General features: G+C 38.4%; 1 protein-coding gene across 2 annotated transcripts in view; it reads right to left on the bottom strand.

The window, feature by feature from the left end:
* DOCK1 (dedicator of cytokinesis 1) overlaps positions 1-23,835 on the bottom strand; it is a 321,757-nt gene that overhangs the window by 24,661 nt on the left and 273,261 nt on the right. For both annotated transcript variants that reach the window (XM_075155288.1, XM_075155289.1), the window contains exons 39-48: positions 23,128-23,217; positions 20,445-20,549; positions 16,683-16,824; positions 16,404-16,482; positions 16,035-16,119; positions 14,352-14,438; positions 10,607-10,783; positions 9,211-9,294; positions 4,155-4,292; positions 352-497 (exon numbers count right to left, since the gene is read on the bottom strand). In XM_075155288.1, the coding sequence (XP_075011389.1) occupies positions 352-497; positions 4,155-4,292; positions 9,211-9,294; positions 10,607-10,783; positions 14,352-14,438; positions 16,035-16,119; positions 16,404-16,482; positions 16,683-16,824; positions 20,445-20,549; positions 23,128-23,217 (1,133 nt within the window). The remainder of the gene's footprint in view (positions 1-351; positions 498-4,154; positions 4,293-9,210; positions 9,295-10,606; positions 10,784-14,351; positions 14,439-16,034; positions 16,120-16,403; positions 16,483-16,682; positions 16,825-20,444; positions 20,550-23,127; positions 23,218-23,835) is intronic.

The following is a 23,835-nucleotide window of genomic DNA, read 5'->3' as shown; positions in this document are numbered from 1 at the left end:
TTTTAGCCAATATCAGGCTGTCACTTGAAAGCACCACCCCCACCCCACACTAGTTACTCACACCATTGTGTCACATTAACGTTTGTGGGGTTTATGTTATGTTATGTTTATGATGAACCAAATCTGGAATAAAATACACTGGGAAAAGACCCAACCAAAAAACCCGCAATTCCTTATGAGATCAAACAAACGTCATGTTGCCACACAGGAGGAGTCAGCAGGGTCGGAAGGAGTAACACCGTGATAGCACCGAGATCTGGAGCGGGGTGGTGACAATCCTCAAAACCTATAGATGTGCACACCAAACCATGCTTTACAGAGATAAACCCTGAATGACTGTTTCTTACGCACCCATCCGAGCCAGGCCGAGAAGGTGTGCTGTCAGAGGAGATGGAAGACACTGATGCAACGGAGAGGGGTCTTGAAGACGACGGCATCGTGAAGGATCTCACCATAGACCGTGGCCGACTGCCTCGTCTATCATCCAGACTTGAAAGCTGCAATAAAGAAATCGAAGATCTTACTTCTTAAACCATGATATAGCTGACATCTGGTTACCAAAAGTAATGTGGAAAGGTTCGATGGTTTTTCTTCCATGTAGCGTTTTATACTATTTAATTATACATTGTGTTTAACAACAAAGAAACAAATTCTAAAGAAAATCCAGTTAAAGGACTAGGAAAAAAATATTTAGGTCCTTATAGGCACATGTATAATCTTAAACATATTCCAATAATTCATTTGTATTTACATCTGGGCTTTTGTATTTACATCTGGGCTTTTTTACATCTGGGCTTTAAAAAAGGAGCTTTCTACAAATAACTTTTTTTTTAAATCCATCTCTACAATTGAAGTGACTGCCCTGTCAGTATATTTAAATTAAATCGAGTTTTTAAAAAAAAAAAAGAAAAAAAAAAAAGAAAAACCCACTAAAAGGAACTTATGTCAAGAGAGCCAATTTACAGAGTGACATCTAGGTTAAGAAGAAAATACATGAAATTTTTTTTTGTTTCAGACAATTTCGGAGTTCTGAATATTTATACAAGCTTTGTTAGTCATTAATAACTGATATATGCATAAAATAATTGAACTCTTTCAGTCAACAAATAAGACTCTCATGCTGTTTAATAACAGGTATATTTTCCACCCTGTCAACTACTGGTAAATTGGCCTTGTACAAGCGATAAAACTCCATCAATCTTGACAATTCTTACTGGTGGGTAGAGTGAAATTAGAAAGATAACACCACCTGTGTATGACTTTCCAGTCATCTCCCTGATGATGTAAATGTATATTATTGAAGTGACTGACATGCAAGTATCATTAATGTCAATTATTCCTGTTCTCCTTGGGAATAAATTACTATTTGAACTTTTCTCTTCCTAAATATATTAGCAAGATGGGATTTGAAGGACTACAAAAGGAACACCACTTAGAAGGACACCAAAACGGCTGGCACGTTCCCCATAAGATCTCAGTGTTCCCATTAAAAAAAATGTCATCGCTATAGACAAAAGTGAAAATTAATCTCTGAAGGAAGGCCTGTCATAAAATACAACAGGATACTTCACTGGCGTGTACTATTCCACAGAAGTTTTGGGCACTCAGAGAACAACATCACTTGGCACGTTTTTGCTGCCCGCCTGCTGCAGCATCTTTCTTGCTGCCTCCTTCGTCCAGGATGCTCTGCACCTCGCTGAGCAGAAAGCTGAAGCTCTCTCCCTCACCATATCCCACACCATCCACTCTTCAGGATAAATCTCTGGGGGATTTTCCAGAGATAATTTGGAACCAAATTCACACTCTGTTTATGTTTATGGGTGATTGGCATAACACCCATAAACTCAGTGGCATGCACCCGTTAGTGACCATAATCAGAACTGGATGAAGAGGGTGCTGGTTTAAGGCTGTTCAGGCGTATCTTGGTTGCTTCATTCTTTTTAGAATCAGTTTAGTGACTGCTGCTTATTTAGGGGCAGAGGTGAAATTGGAGAACTTGTAATTGTTACCAATTTCTTTTTTTTTCTATTTCTCAATCTTCTATTTCTTAATTTTTTAAGGACTAGATTGTGATGGAGCTCCTATCTGATATTCTTGCCTTGGAGGGCTTAAGCAGGGGAAGGCAGGGAGGGCATGGGGAGGGCACGAAGAGGGCACTATTTTCTCTGTGATCTCCTCTCTGTGCAATTGTGCTTTAGACACTGAGTTTTCAGGTACAAGGCGAAAACCACAACTGCAGATGTTCTTAGCCTCATGGCTGCAGAGATAACCTTCAAAATCTGAGCCCATGAAGTAATATCTGCTCGATACATACATGAATTGATGCAGCACCTCCAAAAATGATGACCCAACCCCAACTGGGGCAACCACGCAGTTTGGCGTTTTCATAAGGAGCCACCACGCACTCGCAGGGAAGCACCTGCCATTTGATGCCACGTCCTTCGCCTGCTGGGACCTGCTAACTGGCTTTCTTATTAGAAGCCAGTTAATGGGATTACAGTGCAAGCTCCTTATCTCCTTCCAGGGTGCCAGGGAAAGCCAGGGATGGAGACGAGACGGCAGTCCAAAGTGCTGGCTGGCAAGCTGGCTTTCCTGCGCCATGGCCCAGTAATTAATGGTCTGCTGGTGATTTCCTTTGTTTTTAGACGGCTTTTGTTGACAGAAGGTAGATCTGTGCAATCCTAAAGATCTCTGCAGTCTTAAAAATAAATCACTGCTTTTCGAGATCATTTGGTTTTAATACCAGTCCTTTTTGTGGGAAATGGTTTCTGGTATAGGATATTCTCGAGTCCAATTTGGGGAAAATGCATATTGTCCCAAATAATACCACACTGTTTGCTCTTTTGGAGGTGAAATGTTCTCTAAAAATTGGGTAAGTGCTATACTTGAAGCCTACTTACGCATCCTGAACCAAAACGAACCAGGCAACTCAACAGCGAGTAGATCTGGCGAGTCCAAGTGCAGCTAAAAACCTCTGCAGCAAAGGGGGGGACCCCAGAATTTCCTGGCACTTCCAACGTGCCAAGGACAGGCTACTGCCACCACGGCACCCTGCAGTGCCATCCTCCGCCCCAGGGGTGCGTGGGGTGTCCCCTGCCGAGGTGGGGGGGCTGCAGAGGCACCAGGCAGGAGAGGAGCCGCACCTCGCCATCACAGGGAGCCGACTGCCTGCCAGGCCATCTTGGCACACATACATGGTAGAGGACATACGGGTCTTCTCTGCTAAATAGATGTGCTTTGTTTTATGGAGCAGTGAGAAGATATATACTGCATATGCAAGTTTCACGTACTACTGTCATTTCACAAATAAACCTAAAAATTATAGCACGTCAGGACCACCGGTAGACAGAGATAAAGCTCACCCCAGCAGCTCTCAATATATTATTTGGACATCAGCTCCGCACAGTCAGTCCTAGAGCAACTCTAACCGCTTGCACCTCGGGTTTTTAAATGATTTTAAAAACTGATCATATAGCAGCACCCAATCCACGTGGCTTTTGACTGAATTATCAATTATATTCTGAATTATGAAGCTGTATGCTGGCTTTTGGCCTTCCTCCCCGATGGGTAACATTCAAAAGCAGTGGAAATACCACCAAATTCTTGGCTGTGCCTTAAAGATGAAGCAGCAACTGAAAATAACATGTTGGAATGAGAAAAGCATGAACTCCAGCACTGCTAAATCTCATTAAGTAGCAGCTACCCTTTTATTGCCTGCTTATGTTTACGGTGGTGCCAGAGTACGTAAGACTGCACCCTACTGTAGAGCAGCACAGTTCTCGCATCTCAAAAGGAATTACATCTATGGAAAGGTGACATTCAGCTCTAGAAATATCATGCTATAGTGGCTTTTTTTTTTTTTAACCCAATTCCTTAAAAATGGAATATTGAAGAATTATCTTGACTTTCAAGGAACAGATTCAGGCAATTTAGAAATTGTTCCCACGCTAGAAAATGAAAGTACTAAGGCTTTCTGAACATCTCTTACAGCATCTGCTCAGTATTTAATAATTTGATGACCGCTGAGAACGAGGCAATGCTGCATCAACATTGCTTTTTTAATCAGTGGGAACTGTAATACAGAAATACACAGTTGCCCATAATTTAAAGAAATTCCGCGTATTTAGGAAACATAAAATTAGCAGGTAACTTACGACAGCGCGGACCCCATACTGTTTTTCTACTTTGTCTTTCAGCTGCCTGAAGCAAGCCTCCATCCGCTCGTGGAACGGCCGCAGTGCCTCCGTCACCTTCTCCCCATGAATCCGGATGCCTTCCGCCAGGAACGGGATCTGGAAAGCAGAGTTACGCTGCTTCAGTCTGCCCAGCCCTTCCTAAGCGAAGGGTTAGGGCAAGACTCCCACATATGTTGCAAGGGGAGTGAAAGATCTCATGGAGGAGGAGGAGGAGGAGGAGTAATAGTAATAACAACAACAACAATAATCATCATCATAATCATCAGCACATTCACTGTATAAGAAGCTCTAAAAATCTGTTATACATGATTTCCTTTTTTCTCTGTTAACCAAAGTCCTTTAAAATTAATACACCCATAGTTCTGCCCAGTAATCACATACTGAATTTATCAGACAGCACAAATATTCCTGTGATGTTATATTCACAGGCCCCCGTACACGCTGTACTTTAAAATGGCAAACTGATGCCATTTTGATGGTGATGAATGACGACTCTCACACCGGGTTATTAATATCAGTCCTTTCCCAGTTTCATGAGAGTAAAACCTTGAAGGAAAAAATACTTGTATGTTTTCTTTAATAAATGCTATTTCTAAAACTGCAGGTGAGCTAGATCCTTGGACACGTATATATTGCAGAGGAATATTTATTAATAAAACATATAGTTTTATATACTATACATTTCTCCTTGGAAAAATTATTTTATTTTCTTTGGGAACAAAACAGAAGAGAAAAAATAAAAATTAATTCTCTTTTATAACTGAAAATAATCATTTATCTTCAAGGCTTGTGTCACAAAATATCCATGCCAACACAGGATTATATAATTAGTTCATAGTGTGGAGGTGTAGCTGACCTTTTAAAATGTTTTAAGAGAGACATTTTCATTCCCCCAGCTATCCAGACATACCATTAGAGTTTTCTACCTCTAGCTTAAGAAAAAGACTTCCTCTTCCAGGTCCGTCTCAGCCCACACAGTGCTCTCATTCTAACTTAGATATTCTCTGCAGCAATCAAGCTGAGAGGCTTCTTCTTAATAATTCATAATTAGATCATAATACTGATTAAAAACAGATTTTTCTAATAAGACTGAGCAGCAATCAGAAGGAGTAGCTTTATTAGTAAGGAGAATAATAAATACACAGATGAATTACAGATGAACAAACTCAAGAAATCTTATCAAGATGATTCTCTGTGATTTGGCACTATTTAAATGGACACAGTTTCTTCTAAAAGACTACAAAAGAAGTAAGAATAATGACAAAATTTTTTACTGTAGCCACTTCTATTTATAGCCATATGGATTTGCACTCTACAAAAATTAAACATTAAAATCAGAAAATTTCCCTGCTCTGAGTAAGTAAATGAATTTCCAAATTTTCATAATTATCAGACCACACTCTGATCCTCCTATTTTGCAGGGGTAAGTGGTCACTTGGCTCATTTCTTTAAAAGAACCTGCGGACTTTTTAAATGGATTCTTTTAAAAAAATCAAATTATCAAGATGAAGTACTCGTGGGGTCTGAATCTTCAGCCCTGAGATAATTTTTATAAGCAGAAAATGCACTAATGAGCCTGTCCTAGGGATCAGCCATCTCCAATTTAGAAAATCGAGCAATTTGAAGTAAATGACCTTTTTTGTAGGGAAATCTCCCAGTCAGGAAACAAAAAATGTAGGTGCTTCCTTCTGTGCCCCAGACTGAAGGTGCTAAGGAGGGTTTCACTGCTGATATACACCAGGGGTATACAACCAGCCGTGGAGACCTTCTGGCACTTGGAGAAGCAAAATGATAGGAGGGTTGATGGCCAGGTCTGCTGGAGCGAGTGTGGGTTGGGTTGGGAGAACGTGAGCACCTGAAGACTGGTGTCAAGAGATCGAGGAACGGGCAAGAGGAGGCACCAACTATAAGGGAACGAAGTAAGACCAGAAACCACAGAAGAAGAAAAGGCTTGTTATTCCTTAACAGAAGCTGAATTTAATAAACTTCCCGTGGCTTTGCTACAGAACTTCTGTGAGATTTCTGAGTCAGGATATTTGATCTCCCTGTCCAAGACCACTTAATCCTTTAAACATTTATCAAGTCCAAAAAGAAAGTACCTTCAGTCTGTTTTACCATTTCTGCTTCACCTTCTTCTCCTAACTTCAAAATTCTTCCTACGTCTCCTTTCCAGACAATGGCACAGGGAAATCTGGTGACGAGTGACACTGAATTTTACATCTATATGAATCTTCATCGGATGCGGAGACAGAGGCAGAATTTTGCCACGTCCCCGATATTGCCAATTCATTTGGCTTTAGAGCAATGGGGGGGTTTGCTTACGGCTCTATTTCAAAAGACCCTACAGGGTGCCCTCACCTTTGGAGAGGTGAATGAAAAAGTAAAGGTAATGTAAGTAGGTGAACTAGAAACAAATGAGCTGAATGAGAAAGGAAACCAGCTCAAGATAGCACTTATTCCATAACTCTAATCTTTGTTGGCTTTAAAATTTTATAGTTCCACTGCAACTTAAAATTATTCCCTGATTTTTTTTCTTTTTTTTTTAAAGGATCTTTATCTGTTTGGCTGAAAACAATGAAAAAGCTACATACATTTGAATTACTAAGACTAATAGAAAATCTTAAATCTTAAAAGAAAATCTTTCATAATAATGGTATCATAAAATATGTTTGTAAAAACTTAGTTTTGTATGCTAGAATGCTTTCAGCTATGTAGAAGTAGCACAAGATTTTTATGTGACATACTAGTTTTGGTATGCTGTAAACACGTTAGCTAAACACAGAGTGACTAATGTCATCAATCATTCATTTCATTACCATAATTTCAATCAATCATTTCATTATCTTAATGTTAAAATAAAAGATGAGCTTGAAATGATGTAGTTGCATGGAAACATTTTTTTCGAAGTTGAAAAAGCACTAGGATGGACAAAAATGGACATTGCTTTACTAGTGATATTTATCTGAAAAAATAATAGACAGGAAAAAACCATATATTTAAAGTTCACAAGAATTACAAAAGGATAATATCCTGAAGAGCACGAATTCCATAGCACAATGGAGAAAAAGGTAATGTAAGGGGATAGAAAAAAAAATTAAATTTAACTAGTCAGCTGATAACATGATTGTCAGGCTACTATTTCATATATCCAGATTGATTTATACAGCATAAAGAAAATCTCCATGTGATTACAAAACTCCAAGCCCCGCATTATTGAAAAATGAAAACTCATTTTTGCTTTCAATCACTGTCAAGCCCGTGATGAGTTCAGACCACTGCCTCACTTCGGAAAGTTTCCATAACAACTCCCTCTCCTGACACCAGCCGATTTTGGCAGTCAGCTCCCCACCCTGCTCCCATCTTCTGCTGCTGCCAGTGTTCCGAAAACTGAAATAATTTCAGAAGAGGTTTAAGTCTTAGGATACACTAAATGTATATCAAATGTCTAAGGTAATTCAAAGGTGCTGATTTCCACTGTGAAATGGCTAGACCTTTCAGTGAAAAGAATTTTCAGATACAAAAATAGTTTTTGATCCCTTTTCCCTATTTTTCTGGTTCCTATTGTTTCGGAACTACAATACTGATGGGAAATTATGTATTTAAAACCACTGAATAATTAAAATACAATGGGATTAGCTGCCATACATATTTTCAAATAGTAATATTATTTTAATACACAAATGTCACCAGAGTGAATCTTTGCTGAGGAAAAGTGTGTTTGCAATTCATTTGAAGTATCGCTATCAGAGGCAAAGACAGCTGCCATGAAGTTAGTCTTCTGGGATCAAATTATTTTCCTCTAAAAAATTAAAGCTCCTAAAATCTAATCTTCTGTAAAAGCTCATGAGAAAATAAATAAATAAATACATAATTTTTTTGCAGACCAAAAGAGTTTTTATTCAGTAATAATTTTATGTTTTTCAGAGGACCTTTTTTTTGAGCTCTGTATCTTTGGTTCTACTACCTCTAAGATTGAAACCTACAGAAATGTAAATGACTTCCTTTATTATAAAGACAAAATTGAATATAAAAAGACAATGATGCACTTTCTTCTTCTAGGGGAAAACCACTTCCAATCATACTGATTTTTTTTAGTTATTATAAAATTATCTTGAGACCACTGAAAAATGTCCAGTGTATGATTATGAAACAAAATTGGAATTGTTTCTTGTTAGCCCTGAAAAATATTCTTTGGTACCTGTAAACACAGTTCTTCATGCAAGAGGGGGTTCCTGCTTTGTCTCAGGCACTGGGCTGGAAACCTGGGTTCCACTCCCGGTTCAGGAAATATTACCTGTGTGATCTTACATTTAAATGATTTCTGCTCTAATATGTCATCGTAAAAATACCAAGTAATTTCACATGCTTTATGAAGCAATAATGTTTTTGTACCATGTTAAGTTATACATAAATGAAGCAAAGGTTTCACAACGATGAATTTACTACAAGTTTTGCATGCATGTTAGTTTTTGCAACTCTTGCATTTAATATTCTGTGCTAAAAGGTACTGTAAGTATACATAGGAAGTTTAATAAATGGAAGATATGTTGTTTGAAGAAAGAAGTGAATATGTGAAGAAATACTGTCCCAGTCCATGCAAGCAGGAGGAGGGATTCAGGGTTAAGCATTTCATCTTACTGTCCGAGAAGAATTTCTGAAATCACCCTTAGAAAATTAAAATGCGAAACTAAATTGCCAGTAATACTAACCAACATTACTAAAAATATTTTCTCCTTTGAAACAGATGAGATATTTTCACTGTATTATGGTTACCAAAGAAAAAAAAAGGAAAGAAAAAAAAGAGGTTGATCATGTTTGTTCCTTGTGGGTTTATCAAATGACAAATGATGTCAGATTTGAAAAGATGAACTTTAGCTAAAGTTTCAAGACAGTTTTAAATGCCAAAGAAGCGTACACAGGGTGAATAGTTTAATGTCTGAATTTTCTCAAAAGTGACACTAAACTGTCTTTGTAAAGCCGTTGGCCCCAACCAACCTGACTTAAAATTTTTTACCTGCCAAGCAATCAGATCCTTTAGTTTTTCAATCTTGTCATGATCTTCTGGATGCTCGTGCATATATTTTTCAGTAAAAAAAGCCTAGTCAAGAGAGAGAAATGAGCAGTTATTTCAGAAAATGAATCAACATCTACCATGGAAGAATTACCTATAGCAAAGGTCAATGAGTCAACCCCAAAGTTCTGCAAAATAGCACTAATAGCTACAAATACGAAGTGAAAATCTAGGAAAGAGATACAGAATTTCACCATGTCTTAAGATAAAGACAACAATCTTTCGTGAGCAGTAAAGTGGGCAGATGAGCCATATGGTGATCAAGACCAAATCTCATGGGCAACCCTGCAGAGGACTTCTGCTTGGCACATCTCTGAAACGTCTTTCTAGCAGTTCCCAGGGCATAAGAATTTTTGGTAGATGAAATGGGTGAGAGTTACAGAAGGACATAAACGGATGGATACAGTGACATGTCAGTCAGCATATACCTTCTCCATTTATGTTACCAAATACATGTTGCTTGTGTATGCCAGCTTAATATGATTAATATTTACAACATAAATAATTGATACAGTGTTTATCATTTCCCTATGTTAATATCTTACCATAGAATCATAGAATCATTAAGGTTGGAAAAGACCTCTAAGATCATCGAGTCCAACCGTCAACGCAACACCACCATGCCCACTACACCATGTCCCTAAGTGCCACATCTACACGTCTCTTAAATACCTCCAGGGATGGTGACTCCACCACTTCCCTGGGCAGCCTGTTCCAAGGCCTGACCACTCTTTCAGTAAAGAAATCTCTCCTAATGTCCAATCTAAACCTCCCTTGGCGCAACTTGAGGCCATCTCCTCTCGTCCTATCACTAGTTACTTGGCAGAAGTAATATATCCCATATAACTTTAAAAGCTGATGTTGTAAACGGGCAGTTAAGATTACTTACACATATTTGCAACTGACTGGTATCACAGAAGTCTCTACCATTTGATTAATCCTTTCAAAACTCATGCATTTGAAAGCAAAGGAGAGAATTGCAATCGGTTACTTTGGTCACTGAAGCTCTGATGTCCAAGCGCATGAGAGTACACGCTGGAAATGTCATCGGTCTCAGTGTCTAACTCTAGCAAGCAACTGTCCACCACGTCCCTACATAAGTACTCCTGCTGCTAAACATATCAACTCCTACTTCAAAATGTAGAAAGGCAAAAACATATCCATAACTATCAGAGAGACATTAAAAAAGGTAAGTTTTAAGCAACGTTCTACAACACACATATGAGGGGACACTCACATAGTGTTTAAATACAAATACACACACACATGTCCTGCAGCATTCCAGGAGAGTCCAGGCTCCAGAGGTGAAGCACTGCAGGACAGATAATTTTGACGTTACCTTCTCATAGTTTGTGAACCCTCCCATGACTGCAGGATCCACAATGCCGTTAAGTAGCATCGAGAGAGGGTTAATGGGTAGATTTGGATCATTTAAATGCTGCTGAACCATATTATTGATCTTGTCGTTTGTTAGCTGCATGGTTTCTATTGCATTTTCCAGTGGACTAATTTCAACCTAAAATAAAAACAAACGGAGGTTTAATCAAGGAGCAGAGTTTTTAACCTGCCACAGAACTAGCTGTCAACCAAATCACCACAGTTAGAAACATTTCAGGAATTTCAATACAAAAGATATTTTCACCAATAATTAACAGAAAGGGTGGTTTCAGGCCTTTAGGTATTTGGTATCTATATACTGCGGTAACCGACACGACAATCAGCATCAGCGGAGAAAGTTAAATGCATTTCACTGCTGCGGGACAGATTACACCTCAGCACAACAGCACAACATTTAGAAAGGCTCTGACAGGAATCACGTGAGGTTTTTGGAGGATTATGGAGAACATCAGAGATTACGAGTTGGTGAGTTTTAGCAGCGCAAAGAAGATCCAGCTTAATGTAACAGTAAGAAAGAAATGATAACTTAATGTGGATTTTCCGATGGAAAATGTAATCCTAAACGGCTCAAAAATCAAGAGGAGATTTTTGCAGTGATTATTTTGGTGTACTTCCAAGGAAATGGAGTTTAATATGTTGAAGAGACAACTTCTAAGCTATCTGCTGTGCTTTTTCCCCCGAGGTCACATTTTCTTCATCTGAATGTCGATAACTGAAGGAAGAAATTTTCTTTCTCGCATAGCCTGGACTTCAATGAAGAGAGCTCCTCAGATGTCTTCATGTCTTCTTTCTACTATGTAAAACTTGCTTTATTTTAATTGACTCATCTCCAACTATTATTTATGACCAGCTACTGTGTCTTTCAGAATGACAGTTGCTCATATTGAAAAAACAGCATTAAAATATTTAAAATATTGCTAAAATATGTACCTTTAGTGAATGGGCTAAAAATCACTAACTTGCAGCAACCTATAGTGTAGACAGTCCTCATGGGAAGACTTAGGTCATAGCCTACGGACATTAAAAAATGATGTGGTAGGACTAGAAAAGGAAGGTTAATTGAGGCCTGTGAGCAAAATGCAAGTGTGTATTTGATTACACCCTAATTTACATAAATGCTACATAAACAAAGAAGCACTTCTACCTGGCTATCAGTTGCTTACCATGTTCCTGAGAACCACTTATAATCAAATCTCTTTAGTTGTTACTCTTACACCTGCCATCTGATTACATCAAGGATGTTTTAATTAGCATTTTAAAATGCCTGGTGAATTATTCTGGAAGGCAGGTAAGCAGCCCGATGTTTCTGCTGTGGCTGCGGAGCAGACCAGGCTCAGACGGACAGACGACGACTGCCGCTCAGAGCTGAACGTGCTACAAGTGAAATTTGGACAGGCAAAGTAAGACCATATTCAACATCTGATTCCGCAAGAACTGTTGCAAACACCACATGCTAAATTTAGGATTCTGTTATTTGTATTAATACAAATCACCATGGAATGATTTCTTGATGAACCATTGCTTTTAAAGCTCTTGAATATCTGCAGAAATTAGCACTCATTGAGCTGACAGACATCTTTTTTGACTTTTCTATATTAGCAATCACGGCTTGCTTTCTCATTCTCCTTCCTTTTAGTACTCTTATAATCCTCCCTCTAGTTTTTTAAAAGCAGATGGAGGACTGCAGTTCCCATCCTACCACTATAAACTGTGCTTTGGACCTTACTGAAAGCTATTTATTAAAAATATCTATACTTGTAAATTATAAGCCTCGTTGCAAGTAGCTTGTTAACTCTGGACACTACACAATCTATTCATGGCAAACAGAAATGATATACTCCTGATACATTTGCAACGCTAAAAAATTAAACATCAAAACGAAATAGAGATTAGTATTTGTACTTTTTAAAACCAAGTATAATTAAAAATCCAGTTTCTAATTCACTGGCTGGCCTCAGCAAATTTTCCCCTTACGAGTACTTGTGTCCAGCCAAAACAAATCAGATACAGAATAATGAAAGTGTACAACAAATTCCTGCAGATAATGAACAGATTGAAAAGGTTTAGGTAAAAGTACTCAGAAGAAATTTAAAAAGCAAACAGGAAGATTTAAGGAAATTATGCATGTTCCTGTGGGTTATGTAACATAATACACCGCATTTATTAAATTACTCAGTTCTCTCTCAGCACTGATTTGATATGATCTCATCTCTGTCTTTAAAGATATTCTAGTTCCATCAATAAAATATGAAATGTGCAAGGCTGCTTTAATTCATCGTGTTTAGCGAAACATCAATAATATCTGTAGCCATAATCAAAGTTTAGCATTACAGGGATGTAAACCCAGTGATCGTGCTTCCAGCATTTTAGCTGACGGGAATCTTGAAGAAAGTCAATACCAATTTTGTAGTAACTACGCCAGAGCTAGGTCAAAAGTTATCCATTGCCGTCTTCCCACATATTATTAAGTTCTATTCTGGTATCATTTTTCAGCTATGCAACTAATATAATCCTTACTTACAAAGAGCTTATAGAAAGCACTCTCCCAGGATTTATGCACTTTTCGATGACAAGCATAGCGTTAAAGGTGCACCTATACAAATTGCCTGCATAAAGCAGCCTGTCAGGCTGTGCTCTTAACTTGTAAAGAAGAGAGTCTTTCATCAGATTTGCCAGCCTTTATAAACAACACTTTTTGCAATCATGAAGATAAATACAATCTTCTCTATCAGGATTATATTGAAAATACAAAATTCATTAAAAATTCAATGTGTTTTATTCAGCTGCCTATTACTGTCAAACATCACATTCATGTTCTGTTACTATAGATACCATAGTAATTTTCTGCATTACTTCTGTTCATCTAAATACAACTGTCCAACATAACCTCAATGGAGCAATGAAAAAGGTTTTAATTAATCATATGCAAATTGTTCTTTTCCTTTAAAAATAAGCCTCACAAGAGAGATTTAAAAACTGCAGTAACAATGTTTTTATTGCTACTTAAAAATTACAGCTGCGTAAGAATAATTTAATCTTAAAGGCATTTAATGGCTATGTCTTATCTAAACAGTCTAAATGGTAGAACAGAGAAATGCGTAATTTGGAGTTACTTTGTGAGGTTGCTAGGGTATAGTTTAGCTAACTATGGAGGAGAAACAAAAACAACCTTTAATCGCAAATGATAAGTAGAGAAGAGATGCAGACACATACAATGCATTCGATTTATGCTATAATTTGAATAAATTACAATCAAAATACCCAAATCCTCTTTTCCAAAATTCAGACTAGTTTCGTTTTGATGTAGCAGGGCTCCCCTACACCACCTCGGGTCCCTCTTCATTTTAGGCACACGGCTTACGCCACAGGCTGTAATGGCTCACCTGCCGAAAGCCAGAAATACTTTCGGAAAGTGCTTCAAGCACTTGATCGGACCTTGCCCTAAAGGCCTGGAAGAGTCAGCCTGCCTCTCCCTCTCTCAGGAGTGGAAAAGCATTACTTGAGTCACCCTCAGTCAATAATCAGCACCCTCAGCAAGCAAGTTCCCTTGTCTTAGGATGCCCGATATACCACATTGATTGCTGTTCACAGAACTGAAGCACAGCCATGCAGAAATATAAATGCTCCCTGGCTGTATAAGAGCCCCATTCTTTTATGCAATCGCAATAAAGCCAAATTGATCTTACCATGAAAACTGATTTGACTTCAAACCACCTCAGAATCCCTGGTAATTTATACGCTGTCACATAGATGGTTCTCTCAATCCACATATTCTGCAAATACAACATAAACATCACGTTACCGGATTGATAGCTTTTATCTTAAGCAAAGCCTTAAAACATTATTATCAGGAAAAGGAACCGCACTACGACAGACATTACGAAGCCAGGGGGAAATTTCAAATGGAATCAGCGTGGGGAGATGGTGGAGCGGCGCCGATTTAAATCTGATACATGACTGAGTAGAGAACAAGCACTCTCTTACCACAGGGGAACACTACGTAAAAGATCCGCCTGTTTTACTGGACTGTCACTTTTCCCACATAACTTCTAGAGCTTCCAAGGACCATCCTCCACAAAATCACAACATCTTGATATAGGGAAAGCTTCTTCCCCAGGAGGGCAGGGGAGCAGCGGGACCTCCTCGGAGGTTTCAAGACCCGCTGGGGGAAAGCCCCGAGCAGCCAGGTCTGACCCCGGCGCTGGCCCTGCCTGGGGCAGGGGTCGGACCTGAGGTCCCATCCTGACCTGCGGATCCTGACCTCAATTTGTGATCCTGTGATTTCATCTGAGCTGGAAACTGCAACGGTTCGTTGTGACATCTCCTCACTGGTTTGAATTTAAGGATATGTGATTTAACATCTCTTCCTTCACATGTGTATATTTGGTTCATAACCGATGTCAGAGACATCTCTTGATCTGATTTGGTTAGAACTGGTTTATGTTGGTAGTTCACCATATTTATTGGGGCTTTCTTAAAACAGAATTGTTTATTCCATCCTCCATTAACAGAAGAAGAGCTTTCAAAGTGATTTAGATATACCTAAATTTTTTTATCTATACTGAAAACATATTGTAAACCGTAGCGTGCTCTAGCATTATGGTTTTAGAAAAAGAGGGTTTCCTGCCTCCTCAGCTAAACCCACGTAGATTAGCAATTAGCAATTTTTGATATAACAGCCACCAAGACAGCCAAAGACGCTAAAGGAGTCTCTGAATGAATACCCAGTCTTAGCCATAGGGAACCGAATACTCAGCATTTATTGGCACATTGATTAGATTATGAAGCCTGCTACTACACAGAAAACTGTGTTCTTCGCTCAAGAAATGATGCATTAATTTATTACTTTAATTACTACTATTACTTTACTACTGTGTCCATTAGAACCCCTGTGAATAAAATGGTATCTATTAAAAAAAAAAGGCAATCAACTTGATGTAACCTGTTGTACATGTTTTGAAGAATACAAGCTGTGCTCAAAGGAAGTTTTATTGACCATTAGATGAAACATATTGTTTAGTTAAAAAAAAAAAAAAGGTATTACTGCAAAAAGATTTTTAGACACCTGACTAGAATCTTCATGGCAAGACAAGTTTTGGCAAAAGACAGCTATATTTTCAGGTATAGCCACTTTAAACTTCTTTCTCCACATAGTTAGTTTTTAACAAAATAAATTCAGCTTTGTCCATGTTTACTATTGGTATAAAATAGAACATGATAAATTGGTTTAACCGAATTTCTATGAAAAATAATCATATTTAAAGCTAGAATTTATTTTTCAACAACCATAACATAATGAATGGTTCAGATTCTCAAAATGAAACAAGCAAATCCCAAAAGTACTCTTTTTTTTTTTTTTTTTTTTTTACCGCAAATTCATTGTCCGGGTTTTTCTCTCCTTTTCGAACAGGGCGTGAATACTCAAACCGTTGGACTTCATTCACCCTATAGAAACTGAAAAAAGGGAAAAGCACAATCAGAATCAAATATTGTCTGTTTAGGAAGTGCTGCTGAACTGTAGTACTAGAACAAAAGTTTATGCATAAATATAAAATGCTTATGGGATCACTGTTTTCCAGTGGATTGGATGGAATCTCTGCTAATATTAAGAATACCCATGAAATGTCCTCACAATTATTACCCTCCTTGGCTGTGTACAGATTTGTTATACAACAACAAGAACTAGTTTAAGTGTTATAAAGGAGACTGATAAAATTGCAAAACCAACCCAAACTCACCTCACGATTTGTTCTGACACTGGCCTGTGAAATTTAGACGGTAAATCCAGTTTTGGCTTTACAGTAAAGCACTGAATATCTGAATTCAGGGGTTAAGAACTGAAAAGCGAATTTCAATCACGTAGAACAGGCAGCTCAATGGGAACGCGAAGAAAGAACAGAACAACAAAATTAAAGTATTACACCCACAAAGGCAGAAGTGCAACAGTCTCCTGCTCGTGTTGGCCATAAATCCTCGACCTGTGCGGCTGCAGGAGCCGCTGCACAACCTAAGGATACACTGGCCGGAGGAGTTTTTAATGTCATCGCCCGGTGGAGACGTCGTTTTCATTTTTTCTGCGTTTGGAAACTGAGTCAATAACCTTGCTTCGAAGTCTTCGCGGCGTTCGTACTCCTTTCCCCGGTAAATGAAGACTTTGTTCTGGAAACAAATTGAGAGGTGAAATCCTAATACCAGTATCCTCAGTAATGAACTGGGACCTCAGAAGCGTTGACTCCAATGGTGCTAAGTGAGATATTTTGCATTCCTCGCACTGTGATATAATCAATAGCTTACAAATATTTTATGCCAATTCAATAAAGCACAAATGGATTTCCCTACCTCCAATTCAGTACTGAGATCATCAAGCACGCGCTTACCTTTAGGCATATGTATAAACCACGCTAAATTCAACGGGCTTTAAATACATGATATCAAGGATCTATAAAATAGGTGCCCACTGAAGATGTATTAAGACAAATTATGTCCTCTACCAAATCCAAGATCTCCCTCTGTAATTCCTCTCATCCGTCTGCCATAGCTAATGGTGGAATGGATGTAAATAAACAGAGCTAGGCTTTTTATACACAACCATTTCTTAAAAGGCAATGAGGTGAGCAAGCAAGAGTAGCAGAGAAAAGCATAAACAGAAAACGATGCCAATTTTAGGAGGAAGGTCCAAAGGTACTTTTTTAGAAAGACTGATGCACCCCAGACTTCACATTAGTCTGTTAGATTTTTGCCATTGTACAGTTGTCTGCACACAGCATAACTTTTAAATTAAGTATATTATATTTCGAAGTATTGGTTTCTGCTTTTAACAATCAAGAAAATTGAGATATATTTTATACAGTCCATTTATGTACCGAACAAGCACATTAAATTCTGAAGAAAAATGTAAAAGACGACTTGCATATTTTTAACTGATCAAACGTATTAAAGTAAGTTTTGATATGAACTTAACACTTGCATCTAAATATGCTTAACCTCATTACTCGTCTCAAAATGAACACTTGGTGCTACGACTAGGGGTAGAAAACTGGAATAATTTACATTTGCCCAGTTGGGTTTAGTTCTGCAATGGTGCCTTTTGAAATGCACAGTAGATGAAAGAATACTCTCTATTTGGGGGAAAAAAAAAGAAAAAAGGGCAGATGCCTAAGAAGTGTACGTATAGCTGTAATTCATGTATATATACCTGAAACTCACAGGAAAAATTACAATAGGAGAAAAAACTTGTATTAAGGATTTTTTCAATCAGCTTTTCAGGCCCTTAATAGCCAAATTTCCAGAGTTTTTATTGCTCATTTATTACAAACTGACCAATCCATGAGGCTTTTGTAAAGTATGGTAAGTGTTTTCCTGCACTTACAAAAAAATCATTCAGTTGTGAAGTGAAAAAGCAGCTCAGTATGAATACAGCAGATTAAGACTATTCTGCACGGTAGCCCTTGGACTATACAGTGTAACAGAGCGCTTCAACGGGAAAGTTATGTTGTGTTCTCTGCATTTTTCGTATGCAAATAGATGGTTGAGTTAGAGGCTGAGACAAACCGCCCCACGGCCATTCCATGCACTCGGTCACGACGGCTCGTCGTGCCTGTTGTGATCCCAGCGCAACCCCTCTCTGGTTAGCAGCTCTGGATCACTGGATATTCCCGATGTTTCTGGAGGATAACGTGCACTCTGTTGAGAGTGGCTGTACGTGTGATAAAATTTCACAATGACCCATAGCCACAATCCCTTTTGCAAAGTTATCAGTGACTTTACTGTACATTCATCGATTTGAAGATTCCTGATAATGCAAGTCTTCCCTATAGGAATATCATACAATATTAATTCAATCATTTTCTAGAGAAATGGGTTGGTCAATATTAACAGTGACTCCTTCTCACTGGATGTTAAATATCTTTTGCCTGGTAAAACTTAAGAAATTATTAATAAACATTTTACAAAAAATCTTATTAAAGCTTTTTTACTTACCACAGACATTTTTTGCTGTTTGATGCTTGATAAAAGCTGTTGCACGTACATTACTCTACACGTATTTCAAACACCACAATAATTCCTAGTTTTTCCGCATCACATCTCTTTAGAGTTGGTCTTTTGATACACACGGTAGCTTGCACACCATCATGCCTTTGCATCTGTTACTAACATATGGCTTTGCCAGTTTGCAGAATTGCATTTCGTAAGCTTCGGGGCAGCTCTGGGTACCGATGACCCTGCCACCTTCCTGCACGCTCAGAGTCTCTTTGGCATGAGTTGACCAGCCATAATTTGGAGACCAAGCAGTGGGTTAACAGACGAGAGCTCATCTCCCAATTTTTGTTTGACGGTCTGCACGCAACGGATGCTGCAAAATTCACTCTTAGCCTGGCAGGCACTGCCTGGGGGCAGCTTTATTCCTTTCAGCTGCGAAGAAGTGATAATTTGTTGCACTACTCAGGAGGGATAAGTGGTACAAGAACGCCTGCAGTACCGCATCCCAGGGGGTATGGAAAGCCACATGCATTTGCTGCTTCTTGGGATGATTCAAGAATTTCAGTTTCTTCACATGGGCTTTAGTTAGTTAGTGGAAAAGGAGGCTTTTTCCAAATGAACACCTGATTAAGTAGAAGTTTTATTTCTTGGGATTTTTTCAAGCCTTTCTCTACTTCATTTTAATACACCATGAAAGAGCAGTCGACCACAATTAACCTGACAAGTCCAGCTTAATCAGCATTCACCGGATTTATCCAGTGAGCTGGGCTTCAGCACAGGTTTGGGCTTGCTCCCGGTATTTATTATGGCATAATCTGAGAGAGCTAACATGGAATTACTCAGTTACAACCAGGAATTCATCTCCTAAATGCGTATTTCCAGGAGGAAACCTGCTACCAGCCCCCGGCCTGAGACTAAATCTCTCCGAGTCTCCTGGACTCAGAGAATAATCTGAGAATAATAAGAATAATCTTATTCTTTTGTCTCTTGAACTGCCTTAATCTACTGTAACTCCTCCACAGGGGGCTGGAGAGAGTCTCTTTCCAAATCGAAAATCCTCAGCTCTTTAGATAGATACAAGCAGTGCAGCAGCTAAATAGCTAACGCGTTATTTCCACGTCACCGACTGGCAAGTGCCAGAGTCCAGAGAATTATGATACAGACGCAATTCAGATGTGTGAAATCTTTAGCCACTAATTCAACTCCATAACAATCCTGGTATCAGTGGAAAAAATCTAAAATGTTACTGGACTTACGTTACCAGCATCAACCAAGTGACGTATGTTTTAAATTGACAAACGACTCATGAAAATCAATGATAAAAGATTGCTTTTAAAGGTATCGCACACATCTCTGATATTCAACTTCATTTTAGTGACTATGCTGAAAGGACACTCACATGAAAACTCGGTCACATACAAAAGGCTTCTCTACCATACTCATATATATATATATATATATATACACACACCCCCCCCCATCAGGCAAAAATGTCACCATTTCAGATGCTGCTGGTTATTACCCTGATTTATGAATTGGGTGGTATATCTTCATTTTTAGTGATACCCTGAAGAAGTATAAAGTATTGGATATGTTTGAAGAAAAAGCTTCTCTACTAAAATTCAACTATTCCATATGGGAAACTGGAACATTTTGTTTTATATACCTAAAAACCAACCATCGATGTTAGGTGGACTGTAAATAACACTGACAAATAATAATGTACTTTCTCCACAACTGAGGGAAATTTCCAAAGCAAGAAACCTTGCTATCGTCTGTGGGAAAAGGTGGACACTTACCCTTATGAATGTTGGAAATCCCTGGCCATAGTACCCAACAGCAAAGTAGTCTGGTTTTGGTCTTATCACTTTCACAATGTTTTCATAGAACTGGGCTTGCTTTCTCTGCAAAACAAATAGGAGGAACTTTAATGACCTAAACTTTAAGGAGATTCCCTATACTTAAGATCTAGATCTCTTTTACGTATATCTCTAACTTAAAGATGTACATTCCTTATTCACCCCTTTTCCTTCACCCATCAGATATATGCTAGTATTTTGAAATACTAGACTCTAGCCATTGTTTTTATGCTCATTTTGGTGAGCCTCACTACTCCATATCCAATATGGAGATTCTGATGAAGGTCAAGAATTTGCAAGGCAGCCTGAATTCCCGGTTGCGACACTGCCAATGCCGAAACTGGAACGATGAAGCACGTACTGCTAAAGCCAGCTCATCTCGATGGTGCTGACTTCTCAGTTTTCGGCCGTTACATTTCGTTACATTTTTCTACTGCTTCTTTTCCATATTTACAACTATTTATTTGCATACGGAAAGCACACAGTTGAGAATTGCAGAAAAATATAACTTTCGGAATAAATACACGCATGTCAGATGCCATCTGTTTCTGAAGCGGAATCCTTCTTTATCTCAAATGATGAAATAATAACAAATGTGCAGCTTCAGACGATCTGTTCATTAACTTATTTTTAGTCTATTACTTTTTGTAAGAGAATGAATTCTGATTTGGGGGGAGGTTTATTACTGCTCCCATATGACAGACAACACTAAATGGCAAGAAGACTACAAAGACCCAGATCTGCCATGTATTTCTCAGTTCACCTGTAGCAAAACTATTTTGTCATTTGTGAATTGTCTTAGTGTCTAATATTTAATATTGCTTGAACAAAAGAGACAATAGGGAGTACAGAAAGAAACAAAAAACTTTTAAATTTTATAATGGGGGGGTGGGGGGAAGAGCTAGCATGCTAATGCTATCCAGCAGCAGCAATAAGAAAAGCCGATGGGGTATGCGAGACCTGACTCATACCGGAGTGTGAATTTTGATCTTTGCCTTATAAGGGATGAATGCCCAATGCACGCTGGTACTAATTTTTGTGACATCTCTCTCTGTTTCTCCTGTCTCACAAAGAGCAGGTAAACTCAGTTGTTTGACCTGAGAATTGAAAGTTTTGGGTTTCCCCTATTAGAAGAGGCAGAAACTCCATTTCCAAGTGCAGATGCACCATACCTGGTTTATAGCACTGCCTCTCCTGGAATTATGTCACTTAATGTAAACAATTACATATTTACTGTGCAAGAGAAAGGGGGAAAAATACATAACTCAGTATTATTGGCCATCACCTTCAATGTACAAAGTGCAAATTCAGACTTCTGCTCCAAAAATGGATACAGAATGATAAATAAAGAGTGGTTGCCTCCATGACAAAAGCTGTTCATGTTCCCATGTGCAAGCATAAAGGAGATGGAAAATTAAAAATGAGGGACTCGGAGAGTAGCTACCCACTGGTGAATAATCATATCTGACACATGGGAATCACTTCTAGCTAAGGAACAATCTCTACCAGATTCCTTTTATATTGAAATGAAGAATATTCTCTATTGAACGCAGCCCTGCTGACAGTGGCACAGGCAGGAGGCCAAGGAAGACTCTTCTGGCATACCACAGCACCTGAGAAATGCTCTGTGTATGCATCCCTGACCTCCTGCACGAAGCAACGTGAAACCAGGCTCCAGGTTTGCTAGGCAAATCAGTTTAATCAGTCTGTCACTAAAAGAGTTGAAATGCCACAAAAGAAGGACCATCAAAAAGGGATATAAATTCAGCTCTAGAGAGCTAGAGGACAGACCATGGACAAAACAAAGAAGAACATGGAAAGGAGCGAAGAAACTGTAAAACTGAGAGGAGCGGTATTTACCTTTATTCCTTCCTCCCCAAGAAAGGAGATTCTGGGGAGATGGGGATGGAGATGCTTCTGGGGAGATGGCTCCTAGCCATCCTCAAACTGAGTGTCGGTGTCAGCGGAGAAAGAGGGTGCAATGACACCATATTAATGCCCAGCTCTGATAGACTGGGATAAAGCAGATGAACAACTTAAAGAAATTAAGGACGATCTACTCTGGTGAGTGCAAAGGTAAAATATATCAAAAACCTGAAAGCCAAGATTTTTCAGAACCAAACCGGAATCATGTCCCAACTCCTGTGAAAATGGTTGAGAAGTTAGGAGGGACAGTGACAGCTGCCATTTATCTCTTTGGAGAAGAGCAGGAGAAAAAAACACGGTGCAGGCATAATGAATGGGTAACGTCAGGGCAAAAATAACTGACTCTAGACATGAATGCTTGGGGATTATTCATACCTAAAAAAAGAAACGTGGAAAGACACTTGAGAGAGAATGGGGATTTTTTCATGTTCCCATTTATATTTAAATTCCAAATTTCCTTTTATACCCCAAATAAATCGGCTTAACATTACCAAAATATTTTTCTTTCAGATAAAATAAAATAAAATTCAATCTTTTTCAGTGGTAGACATTATCAACATTTGTCCAACAAAGCCAAAGCGGACATCTATTTCTGCATTTTAATGCCATAAGAGAGATTTTCAATATAATTTTAAAAGCTTAGAAATTAAACTCTGAAAAAAATTGTGTTAGTGTCTATGTCATTAAAAAAACCTACCAGCAGTTCACTGAGTTGTTCATAATCAAACATTTCATTTTCATACTGTTCTGCAAGTTCTTTACCCAAGGCAATGGCCTCTTCCCACATCTGTTGGAAAAAAAAAATCACAAAACAACAACAAAAAAACCTGAATTACATACCTTGATTAAACAACATTGGAATAAAATAAATCTTAATAAAACACAACAAAATGCATTCTGTCACACACCTGAAAACACTGCATGGGATGTGCCAAATAGCTGTGGCAGCATTACCCACATGTCTCTATTTGATGCAAATGAAGTAAAATGATCAAATTGCTTCAGAAATAAAATGATTCCTGCTTACACAACTAGATACCCAATAATGCGTAAACATGGCCTGCCCACAAAGAAACCAGAACCTAGGACTTTGGATAAATGCTATTGATTGATTATACTTCATAATCACCTCTCTCTCCCTCTAATATCTATAATCTATATTAGACAGGACAGGCAATTTGCAGATACTGCTCTGAACAAATATTCATTATATTTCCATTGGTTCTTTTTCCTCTCTTGTTCTTCAAGCATGAAATTCAGCACCGTCTCAACTGACCCAAAGAAATTTAACAATATCCTTCAGCTCTTCAGAAGCCAACAATCTTAATGAGGAGCAGCAAGAATGTCTTTAAGTGTGTATTTTTCTTTTTTTTTTCCTACTCTAAATATAAAGAACCACTCAAAC

Source organism: Calonectris borealis, chromosome 7 (assembly GCF_964195595.1).
Source record: "Calonectris borealis chromosome 7, bCalBor7.hap1.2, whole genome shotgun sequence".
In the NCBI taxonomy this organism is placed as follows: domain Eukaryota; kingdom Metazoa; phylum Chordata; class Aves; order Procellariiformes; family Procellariidae; genus Calonectris; species Calonectris borealis.
Note: the sequence above shows the minus strand (reverse complement) of the source record. Positions and strands in the feature narration are given on the sequence as shown.